At 43.3% G+C, this 12,739-nt stretch overlaps 1 protein-coding gene across 1 annotated transcript in view; it reads left to right on the plus strand.

The window, feature by feature from the left end:
* LOC126176652 (arylsulfatase B-like) overlaps positions 1-12,739 on the plus strand; it is a 180,513-nt gene that overhangs the window by 39,591 nt on the left and 128,183 nt on the right. Inside the window, exons 2-3 of the mRNA XM_049923810.1 lie at positions 4,170-4,329; positions 11,935-12,170. Coding sequence (XP_049779767.1) covers positions 4,170-4,329; positions 11,935-12,170 — 396 coding nt within the window. The remainder of the gene's footprint in view (positions 1-4,169; positions 4,330-11,934; positions 12,171-12,739) is intronic.

Genomic DNA, 12,739 nt, shown 5'->3' on the forward strand with positions numbered 1-12,739 from the left:
CACACCTGAAATCACTCTTACTTCGGAAGGCTTCTATCCATTGAGAATGACATGCTGCGTCCTGTTATCTATGAACTCCTCAATCCAATCACACAATTGGTCTGATAGTCCATATGCTCTTACTTTGTTCATTAAACGACTGTGGGAACGTGGGATCTGGTGGCCACCCCTCTTTAGAGATATCGGAGGTCGTAGACTGGGCAGACTGGTAAAACAAGACAGGCGGAGAACTGTGGCGAAACTAACATCAGACTTTAATGCTGGGCAGTTTTCAAGAGTCTCTGAATACACAGTGCACCGAACAACCCTAGCAATAGGCCTCTGCAGCTGACGACCCATGCATGTAATAATGTTAACAACATCACATTGGCAACTGCAGCTGAAATGGGTACGCAGACAGCGGAACTGGACATCTGCCCAGTGGCACAACGTTGCATGGTCTGATGAATCCCCATAACTTTTTCATCATGCTGACGGGAGGTCTCGAATCCGTCGTTTTCCAGGAGAACACCTCATTGACACCTGTACTGCATGACTGAGAGAAGCTGGCGCGAGGCTCCATTATGGTCTGGGAAACACTCACATGGGCATCCGTGAGTCCAGTGGAGATAGTGCAATGCACCATGACAGCCAATGAGTATCGTACACTGGTTTGAGGCCACGTACATACCTTCATGACGATCAAGTTTCTCGACAGTTGCTGCATTTTCCGGCGAGACGATGCGCCATGTTACAATTCCAGGAGTGTGATGGAACGATTCTGAAATTTTTGACAATTTGTTAAAATTAAAATTTAAAACAGTCTTTATAGCAATCTTGTTAAAATACAGGGTGATTCAAAAAGAATACCACAACTTTAAAAATGTGTATTTAATGAAAGAAACATAATATAACCTTCTGTTATACATCATTACAAAGAGTATTTAAAAAGGTTTTTTTTCACTCAAAAACAAGTTCAGAGATGTTCAATATGGCCCCCTCCAGACACTCGAGCAATATCAACCCTATATTCCAACTCGTTCCACACTCTCTGTGGAAATGCATGCCTGCCTTCAGGCTCCCATGCAGTCCGACTCTGAGCCACTGAGAGCAAATAAATGATTTTCAAGTTCATGACGACAGATTTGCTGTGGAGTTGCCTTTAGCCTGCTTTATTGAACTGTACTGCAGGTACTACATGTACCAATGAGCATGGCTAGGGACAAGGTGAGATGGATAGAGGGGGCGGGGGAGGTGGAGTGTAGAGCTACAGGTAGGAAGAAATGGAGTGAGAGAAAGATTGAAGAGGTGATGCATAAGGCAGGTGGAAGGTGTGAAGGGGTAGTGGGCAGGTTCAAAAGGAAGAGGAGGAGACAGAGATGGAAAGAGAAACGGCGAAGGGGAGGAAAAATATGGTCCGAGAGAGGTGGTGGAAGAAATGAACAAAGAAAAAATGGGAAGGAAGAGATAAAAGACAGGGAAAGTGGGGAGGGGAGATAGATAGGGGTAGGAGGGTAACGTGACAAGCAGAGGGTGAAAGACAGAGAGGGGGGAGGAGGTGGTCTGTTCAACGCATGTGTCTAATATATACATGGGTTAAGCTAAGGGGAAAACGTTAGTATACACTGACGCAAAAAAGATCACAACGTCAAAATGTAACTGATGTAGAGCAATGAAATTTTGGTAATACATTTGTCTAGGTAACAAATTTAAGAGATAAAAATTGCAAGACACCGGTTAATGTATGCCTGAGATAAGCCATTGTATATGTGAAATAATTCTAAATTAATAACCAGTGTAATCGCCAGGATGTCAAATGCAAGCATGGAAATGTGCGTTCACTGTGTTGCACAAGTATCACATGTCAGTTTGTCGAATCGAGTTCCCTGCCTGTTCCACTTGGCCAGTCAATAGAGGAACGGTTGATGCCCTTTCTGAATGATGTTGAAGGTGTCGTCCGCATTTTTGGACTGAAGCCAGATCTGGTGGTCGAGCAAGCCAAGGCAACATGTCGACACTCCGTTGAGCATGTTTGGTTACAACTGCGGTATATGGGCGAGAGCTACCGTCATGAGAAACACTCCCTCGAATGCTGTTCATGAATGGCAACATAACACGTCGAATCAACAGACCGACGTACAAAGTTAATCAGGGTACGTGTGTTGCTGTTTCTTATTCCGGCTGTGTACACATGGTGGAGCAAATAAAAGGGGCCTAGAAAACAGAGTTGCAGGGTACCAAGAAACCCAGCAGGTTGCTAACCTGACTACAGCAGATGCTGAAGGTAACCATCTTTCATCTCTTGGCATCTTTGGGCCCTAGTTTTCAGGCAAATTTCAGAATGAAACTTCCTGGCAGATTAAAACGGTGTGCCGGAGTGAGTCTCGGTCAGGCACACAGTTTTGATCTGCCAGGATGTTTCATATCAGCGCACACACCGCTGCAGACTGAAAATCTCACTCTGGAAACATCCCCCAGGCCGTGGCTAAGCCATATCTCCGCAGTATACTTTCTTCCAGGAGTGCCAGTTCTGCAAGGTTCGCAGAAGAGCTTCTGTGCAGTTTGTAAGGTCGGAGACGAGGTACTGGCAGAACTGAAGCAGTGAGGGTGGGTCGTCAGTCGTGCTTGGGTAGCTCAGCGGTAGAGCACTTGGCTGTGAAAGGCAAAGGTTCTGAGTTCGATGCTAAGTCCGGAATACAGTTTTAATCTACCAGGAAATTTTATATCAACGCACACACCGCTGCAGAATGAAAATGTCATTTTGGAGACATTTCAGGCTGTCTTTTTGACTTGTTCAAAACAATGCCAGTCTGACGCTATTTTCCGACTAAGCGTTGCATGGCACTCTCTCTTTACCGTCACTTTGACACCATTAAACAAACGGCTAACGTTGTTTTCACATAACTTTCCACAAGGAACGCCCGATGCTCCATTGTTAGTAGCATCGTCCCCTTTGCAATGCTCCACTCACACTGACACAGAACACACTATGCTCTGAACCCGCATGGATCATGTGGTGGAGTGTGATTATATACATACATTTCCGTCCAGCTGTATCCTCTCGTCCGGACCACTTTCATTTGCCCACCCTGTACATAAGATGTATATACGTGGATGTATTTGTGCACATATTCTCACATCTCCTCCTAAACCAGTGGATCGACTTCAACCAGACTTCCTTCAAGTAGGACTTATTGTATGGAAAGAGGCCTATGCAGTGAGAACTATGTAACTCCCATAGAATATGGGAAGAGAATGAAAAGCTTTGTATTTTCTTCACTTTGTATTGTGTGGATGTGTACGGCTGAAGGCGTGCGGTAGAGGGAGGAGATGATAGAGGGGGAGATGGAGAGAGAAAGGGAGGAGAAGATAGAGGGGAAAGATGAGATGTATAGAGAGAGGAGGAAGACGACATCGATAACAAGGGTAAGGGGGTGGGAAAGGAGATGAAGAGAGAAAGGGAGAAGATGAAAAGAGAGAGGGAAAAGAAGTAGGTGTTCAGAAAGAGAGGAGGGAGCAGCTGGACAGACAGAAGACGAAATGTACAGAGGGGAGCGTGGAGAAGGGTGGCAGACAGAGGGGGAAGAGGAGATGGAAAGAGAGAAATGTAACGCCAGCGATGGACAGAGCTAGGGGGGGGGGGGATAGTAGGAGATGGACAGAGAGAAGGGGGAACTGTAGGAGGCAAGTGGAAGATCTAAAGGGCTATTGGAGAATTGGAACAGAAAGTTGGTATGAGTGGGAAAGTGGAAGTAATGTGTGTGTAAGGTACACCTAATGCCCTAGGGATGAGTATGAGAAAAAGGTGACATTTAAAAATGTTCTGAAACTGTCTTTTCGCTCTTGTATTTAGTTGACTTGGAGCACTTCAAAAGTATGAAGTGGACTTTATCTATTCTTTGTACTGCCCATTGTGTCAAGAAGGTCGCGAGAGTGATCCAATGCTTTTTTCGGCTTTTTTAAGGACCAAGGACCATGTTACATCGGTGAACACCACAAATACATTCAAAATCTTCTCTGGGCTCTAATGGTGTAAATCAGCAGAAAAGTGCGAAATATATTAGGCATATGCAGCGGAGTTGAGGACTAGGGGGCACTATATATATATATATCCACTTCAGCTATTCTTTAACTACACAAAAATGTAACAGTGGGAACTAAATTACTGCCTTTTACTTTGTGTCCTTTAGGGCTGGAATGATGTCAGTTTTCACGGTTCCAATCAGATTCCTACGCCCAACATCGACGCATTGGCATACCATGGGATCATCTTGAACAACCATTATGTTCAACCAATTTGCACACCGTCCAGAGCTGCCTTTATGACGGGGAAGTACCCTATACGCACAGGTGAGCAATCTATAGAATCTAAGACAAAAAAGAAGTCATACCACAAAGGATTTATCCAAACGGGACGGAAATCTGTAGATGTTATGTACAGTCGTGCTCAAAAGTATCGGAATGACCTCAACTGCATTTCGCTTGATTCGCATACAATCCTCATAACGCAGTTGTCTAGCGGGTCCTCTAATCGCTCCTCGGTACAGTCGTCTGACTATTGAAAATGGTTCCAAGAAATTACCACTCGAAAACACTGCTCTGTATCGCAATAACTCAAGATTTATAGTACTACTACAAATATCAGGGAACACCTTATCACAGACAGGACTGTCCTTAAGACTTGTAAGCTCACACTTATTACAATAAATGACATACCTGAAATATTACCACTCTCATTATTACGTCAGATAAGTAATGCACGTAGTAAGTTCGTCGTATTCATGATTTCCTCTTCAGAGTAATATACCGTACTTATTATTTAACACAAAATTACATTAAAAATTTAAGTTCGTCAAGAGCTGCTAGTTGAGAATATGTATGAACTTCAAATGACACGACGAACCGTCTCGTTTTGCATATGGATTCAAACCCAGGTCATGCAGACTAAGCAAGTGTTTCGTGACTGGCGGAAACTAACAGTCATTCCTGACTAGTCATGCAGATAGTGATATACCTCGATATTAGACAGTATCAGTTAGGAAATATCAACTTAAAATTACATAACGTCAACATTTTTAACGGACACGAATTCCTACCCAGCATCTATTGTCCCTATTAACGAATTACGAGATATGTTAAATATTGCTTATTCACAAGTAACTTCCTTGAAATTCCGTGAGGTAAAGCTTTGTGTTGGACAGGGATTCGAACCCAGAACCTAATCGGATTGTTATCAAGACACAATCAACTGTGACATATCGGATTTTCTCGGCAGTAGCAAGATGTTTTAACTGAACTGACGAGACGAAACATAAATTTTTTCCTCCCAGGACTGCAATCCAGCACCTATTGCTGTTATATTCTAGAGAAAACGAACGTTAAATATGAGTTTGTTACACCAGCAGCGACATGTGAGCATGTTTGAACTAGAAATAATATGCCGAAGAGTTCAGTGCTGACTGGTAATCGAACCCCATACATATCGTTGACTACATACAAAGAGACGTCAGCTACCGAATTTTTCTCCAACAGCAGTTCGGAAAAACATCCTTGAACTTACAGTGATCTCGCAAGTAGTTCTGTGTCCCACTGGGAGTCTAAACCTTCAGATATCGTTAGTGTTGACAACGAATGAAAATAGATTAAAAGTCAAAATGATTATCCACCAGCAGATAGGTTTTCTCATGCTACAGCTTGATAATACAAAACGAAAACTTTACTGCCGGGCCAGGATTCGAACCCATTCACCCGCAATATGTGTAGATGTTGATAAATCTAGAGTTTTGAACAAACAACAAATTGTAGTCGAGCTGTATTGTCACGAAGGGAACAAATTCCGCGTTAAGGGCGGTCTGTGTGGCATCCCCAGTTCAGAACCAATTTTATCGACATACAGAAGCTCAAATAAAAGGTGGAATAATTGATCTGTGACCCTACATAGCGTTTGTTTCGTCAGTAGAAACAAATAACTAGTATGAGAATGGTTACTGGTGATAGAGATTCTACATGTCGCCTGTCATTACTTTATTGTGATTCAACCTAATGTCTACTTGGCAGAGAAGGAATATCATGTTTAATGTGAATTTCAGACCACAATGCCGTTATACCACCTTCACTCGGCGTAGCCAGGAGGGAATGGAATCTATCCCTCCCTATCAAAGATCGCCGGCAGAAGTTGGAATCGAACCCAAACCACGAGTATACCAACTCATCATCCATGCAACAGACCACCAAATACTCATCTCTGTGGCTCATTTTTCTATTGTAACACCGTTGCGCCACACTGGATGGGAATTCTGACACACAGGTTCCCTGTAGTGGTTTGCAGCACGTTCAGTACATCCATTTACTTGGTTGACCGAATCGCTATGAACTAGCTGCCTCGGCAACCCAGTGCATACATTCGACTCTATCTTGTAATCACCGAAATAAAATCACATAACTGCCACCTACACAGAACTGCCAACAGTATAGGATGCAGAAATTTATATAGGAAGTGCTCCTTTCCACTTGAGCTACTGTATTGGGCTATCTGTTTGTTGAAAACGTCGTGCAGTGCAAAAGAAAAGCTGTAACTGTCTGTCTCTCAGAAGTCTACATCCGGCCATATGCATTATCTCACAACACTGTGGAATGCGGAAGTTGAGAAGGAATTGTTAACTTCTGGAGCTGCTGTAACCATGGATCAGGTAGTAGGGTAGTAGGGTAGTGCACCGTAGACAAAACGTCGCGAGTTCAAATACATTCACTGGCATTTTTTAAAACGCAATTCTGCTGTCTGCTGAAGCTATAAATCTAATGGAACTTCGAACATAATTCCCTTCACTTCTCAATCCAAAATCGTTGCATGTGGAAAAAGGGCGAAATGCGTTGAGATTTTGTTCTTTTCAGGGTTAATAGACGGCCAGGCATCAGATGCATCTCGAAACTTTTGTATTATGTATGGGGAGAGCGAATCATGGCAAAATACGTCAGTAAATTATTTTCTACGTTAGCTGTCGTGTGGTAGTGGCATTTCATTCTTCTTCAAACCTTGTTTGACATCTTTAACTCAGAACAGGTTTCCTCCATATAATCAATAAACTGCATGTGCATTGTTAGACTGTTATGGATAACATCAGATAATTCGCATACATCGTTGATGACTAATTTCCCTCTCATGTCTACCATTGTAGACACTAAAGGGAACCTACGAAAATTGTGCACTGTATTATAAGAAATAAAACTACCCATGATAACATTGCGACGAAAGTTTGTTTTAATAAAGCTGAGTATCTGTACAGAAGCGTGCCTCTGTCGGACCGAATTACTAAGATACTTCCCACTTAGATTTCGATTGGGTCTGTGTTTAATCGGTATGGTGTGTCATACTCAAGAGGTATGCAAATGTAGCATTGCATAAATAAAGTTACGTATTCTTTGAAACCCAAAATTTGCATGTCAGCAACAGAAAGAGGCATTACCTGTTGTGCAGCATTGTAAATTTTTCACCGTTGCACTATGAGCCGAAAGTATTTTCTTGCGTTTCCCTTGTTGTTGTGGTCTTCAGTCCTGAGACTGGTTTGATGCAGCTCTCCATGCTACTCTATCCTGTGCAAGCTTCTTCATCTCCCAGTACCTACTGCAACCTACATCCTTCTGAATCTGCTTAGTGTATTCATCTCTTGGTCTCCCCCTACGATTTTTACCCTCCACACTGCCCTCCAGTACTAAATTGGTGATCCCTTGATGCCTCAGAACATGTCCTATCAACCGATCCCTTCTTCTGGTCAAGTTGTGCCACAAACTTCTCTTCTCCCCAATCCTATTCAATACTTCCTCATTAGTTATGTGATCTACCCATCTAATCTTCAGCATTCTTCTGTAGCACCACATTTCGAAAGCTTCTATTCTCTTCTTGTCCAAACTATTTACCGTCCATGTTTCACTTCCATACATGGCTACACTCCATACAAATACTTTCAGAAATGACTTCCTGACACTTAAATCTATACTCGATGTTAACAAATTTCTCTTCTTCAGAAACGCTTTCCTTGCCATTGCCAGTCTACATTTGATATCCTCTCTACTTCGACCATCATCAGTTATTTTGCTCCCCAAATAGCAAAACTCCTTTACTACTTTAAGTGTCTCATTTCCTAATCTAATACCCTCAACATCACCCGACTTAATTCGACTACATTCCATTATCCTCGTTTTGATTTTGTTGATGTTCATCTTATATCCTTCTTTCAGGACACTGTCCATTCCGTTCAACTGCTCTTCCAAGTCCTTTGCTGTCTCTGACAGAATTACAATGTCATCAGCGAAACTCAAAGTTTTTATTTCTTCTCCATGGATTTTAATACCTACTCCGAATTTTTCTTTTGTTTCCTTTACTGCTTGCTCAATATACAGATTGAATAACATCGGGGAGAGGCTACAACCCTGTCTTACTCCCTTCCCAACCACTGCTTCCCTTTCATGTCCCTCAACTCTTATAACTGCCATCTGGTTACTGTACAAATTGTAAATAGCCTTTCTCTCCCTGTATTTTACCCCTGCCACCTTTAGAATTTGAAAGAGAGTAATCCAGTCAACATTGTCAAAAGCTTTCTCTAAGTCTACAAATGCTAGAAACGTAGATTTGCCTTTCCTTAATCTTTCTTCTAAGATAAGTCGTAAGGTCAGTATTGCCTCACGTGTTCCAGTATTTCTACGGAATCCAAACTGATCTTCCCCGAGGTCGGCTTCTACTAGTTTTTCCATTCGTCTGCAAAGTATTCGTGTTAGTATTTTGCAGCTGTGGCTTATTAAACTGATTGTTCGGTAATTTTCACATCTGTCAACACCTGCTTTCTTTGGGATTGGAATTATTATATTCTTCTTGAAGTCTGAGGGTATTTCGCCTGTTTCATACATCTTGCTCACCATATGGTAGAGTTTTGTCAGGACTGGCTCTCCCAAGGCCGTCAGTAGTTCTAATGGAATGTTGTCTACTCCGGGGGCCTTGTTTCGACTCAGGTCTTTCAGTGCTCTGTCAAACTCTTCACGCAGTATCGTATCTCCCCTTTCATCTTCATCTACATCTTCTTCCATTTCCATAATATTGTCTTCAAGTACATCGCCCTTGTATAGACCCTTTATATACTCCTTCCACCTTTCTGCTTTCCCTTCTTTGCTTAGAACTGGGTTTCCATCTGAGCTCTTGATGTTCATACAAGTGGTTCTCTTATCTCCAAAGGTCTCTTTAATTTTCCTGTAGGCAGTATCTATCTTACCCCTAGTGAGATAACCTCTGTATCCTTACATTTGTCCTCTAGCCAACCCTGCTTAGCCATTTTGCACTTCCTGTCTATCTCATTTTTGAGACGTTTGTATTCCTTTTTGCCTGCTTCATTTACTGCATTTTTATATTTTCTCCTTTCATCAATTAAATTCAATATTTCTTCTGTTACCCAAGGATTTCTACTAGCCCTCGTCTTTTTACCTACTTGATCCTCTGCTGCCTTCATTACTTCATCCCTCAGAGCTGCCCATTCTTCTTCTACTGTATTTCTTTCCCCCATTCCTGTCAATTGTTCCCTTATGCTCTCCCTGAAACTGTGTACAACCTCTGGTTCTTTCAGTTTATCCAGGTCCCATCTCCTTAAATTCCCACCTTTTTGCAGTTTCTTCAGTTTTAATCTACAGGTCACAACCAATAGATTGTGGTCAGAGTCCAAATCTACCCCTGGAAATGTCTTACAATTTAAAACCTGGTTCCTAAATCTCTGTCTTACCATTATATAATCTATCTGATACCTTTTAGTATCTACAGGGTTGTTCCATGTATACAACCTTCTATCATGATTCTTAAACCAAGTGTTAGCTATGATTAAGTTGTGCTCTGTGCAAAATTCTACCAGCCGGCTTCCTCTTTCATTTCTTTCCCCCAATCCATAATCACCTACTACGTTTCCTTCTCTCCCTTTTCCTACACTCGAATTCCAGTCACCCATGACTATTAAATTTTCGTCTCCCTTCACTATCTGAATAATTTCTTTTATTTCATCATACATTTCTTCAATTTCTTCGTCATCTGCAGAGCTAGTTGGCATATAAACTTGTACTAATGTAGTAGGTGTGGGCTTCGTATCTCTCTTGGCCACAATAATGCGTTCACTATGCTGTTTGTAGTAGCTTACCCGCATTCCTATTTTCCTATTCATTATTAAACCTACTCCTGCATTACCCCTATTTGATTTTGTGTTTATAACCCTGTAGTCACCTGACCAGAAGTCTTGTTCCTCCTGCCACCGAACTTCACTAATTCCCACTATATCTAACTTTAACCTATCCATTTCCCTTTTTAAATTTTCTAACTTACCTGCCCGATTAAGGGATCTGACATTCCACGCTCCGATCCGTAGAACGCCAGTTTTCTTTCTCCTGATAACGACATCCTCTTGAGTAGTCCCCGCCCGGAGATCCGAATGGGGGACTATTTTACCTCCGGAATATTTTACCCAAGAGGACGCCATCATCATTTAATCATACAGTAAAGCTGCATGCCCTCGGGAAAAATAACGGCCGTAGTTTCCCCTTGCTTTCAGCCGTTCGCAGTACCAGCACAGCAAGGCCGATTTGGTTATTGTTACAAGGCCAGATATCGTGCGAAAGTCTGTCCAATTGGCACGTTAGATCGTCAGATTCTCGAGCTGGTTGGAGAGTGCTGTCCATAATCCTTCAGATGTTCTAAATTGGGGAGAGATCTGGTGAACTTTCTGGCCTAGGTAGGGTTTGGCAAGCACGAAAACTTTCGCGATATGCGAGCTGGTAGTATCTTGCTGAAATATAAGCCCAGGATGGCTTTCCATGTAGGGAAACAAAGTGCGGTATAGAGTATCGCCGAAGTATCATTGTACTGTAAGAGTGGCGCAGATGACAACCAAATGGGTCCTACTACAAAAAGAAATGGCACCTCATACCATCGCTCCTGTAAATCGGGCAACATGGCGGCGAACAGTTAAGTTGATATAGCACTGCTGACCAGGTCGTCTGCAGACATGTCACTGGTCATTGAGACTAACTTCGAATCGGGACTCATCACTAAAGGCAACTCTACTACAGTCAATGAGTTTCGAGGCCAAAGACATCTTCGGAAACGCCCTGGACAGCAATGGTATACTAACCCGAATGTCGCCTGCTATAAGCCTTGTTTTGTTGCTCGTCGTAACAAAAAATGATTCAAATGGTTCAAATGGCTCTGAGCGCTATGGGAGTTAACTTCTGAGGTCATGAGTCCCCTGGAACGTAGAACTATTTAAACCTAACTGACCTAAGGACATCACACACACCCATGCCCGAGGCTAGACTCGAACCGGCGACCGTAGCGGTCACGCGGCTCCAGACTGTAGCGCGTAGAACCGCTCGGCCACCCCGGCCGGCCGTCGTAACAAGTCATCCTGGGCTGACATTTCAGCAACATAATGCACTCCCGCACACGGCGAGAGTTTCTGCTGATTAATTTCGTGCTTCCTTAACTCCTCGTTGGCCAGCAAGATCTACAAATATCCTCACAAATAAGAAAGTTTGGAGCATTGTGGGAGGATCTGTCCAAGCAGCTCGGCATTTTGGCGATCTAACGCTACAGTAACCTGCAACGATATCCCTTACATCATCACCCTACAACTCTGTCAGTCAATTCCAAGACGAATAGCTGCTTGCATAAGGGCCAGAGTTTGGACAAGGCGTTGTGAAGCTCTTGTTCTTGGATCAGTCATCCAATTTGCTGAAACTGTAATCATTTGTTTGTCGGTAGACGTCCATCACATCGTCCGATTTCCGTCCACTTCAGGTAATTCCTTCGTGGTGCGTCGCTTTTTTTGTCTTAGAGTGTAGATAACAGAAATTGAACTATACCTATACATGTCTGATGTTACAAATAACCTAGAGTGCTCGATATTGCCATCTCATCACTAGTGCACTGAACAGGTGAGCAGGGCACCCCGATGGACGAGCACGAGGGTCGCGGGTTAGCCGACGGCACGCTGCTGCCCGGCTACCTGAAGCAGCTCGGTTACGTCACCAGAGCCGTCGGCAAGTGGCACCTGGGCTTCCACGAGGTGGAGCTCACGCCCACCTACCGCGGGTTCGACTCCTTCCTGGGTCACTGGGGCGGCTCCATCGGTTACTTCGACTTCATCGTCCAGACTACACCCGACGGCAAGGTAACTAATAATATCTACCCTGTCAATTCACACAACTTCCAGTCCCCATATTTGTTTGGAACACGAATGATCGTTAATACTCCGTTAATCAAAGATGGTTCTAATGGCTCTGAGCACCTTGGGACTTAACATCGGAGGTCATCAGTCCCCTAGAACTTAGAACTACTTAAACCTAACTAACGTAAGGACATCACACACATCCATGCCCGAGGCAGTATTCGAACCTGCGACCGTAGCAGTCGCGCGGTTCCGGACTGAAGCGCCTAGAACCGCTCGGCCACCGCTGCGGACCACCGGTTAATCGATGCACCCTTTATATTACGAGGCGTACTCGGAACATAGTGTCCGATTAAGCGCGAAATGGAAACCAATGTGAAAATCCGATAGAATATTGCACAGGTGTGCTGGTCAGTGTCTTTAGTATGCCTGTCGATCGCTTCATGTTGCCCTTCTCAACTCTGAGCGCAAAGTGATCGCGTAGGAAGAATGTAGATCTGGTGAGAGGTTTCGCCTTAAACAATGCAACTCACATAACATAAATGTCGTGCGTTTCTTTCTTCAAGACAATT

Source organism: Schistocerca cancellata, chromosome 3, assembly GCF_023864275.1.
Source record: "Schistocerca cancellata isolate TAMUIC-IGC-003103 chromosome 3, iqSchCanc2.1, whole genome shotgun sequence".
In the NCBI taxonomy this organism is placed as follows: Eukaryota; Metazoa; Arthropoda; class Insecta; order Orthoptera; family Acrididae; genus Schistocerca; species Schistocerca cancellata.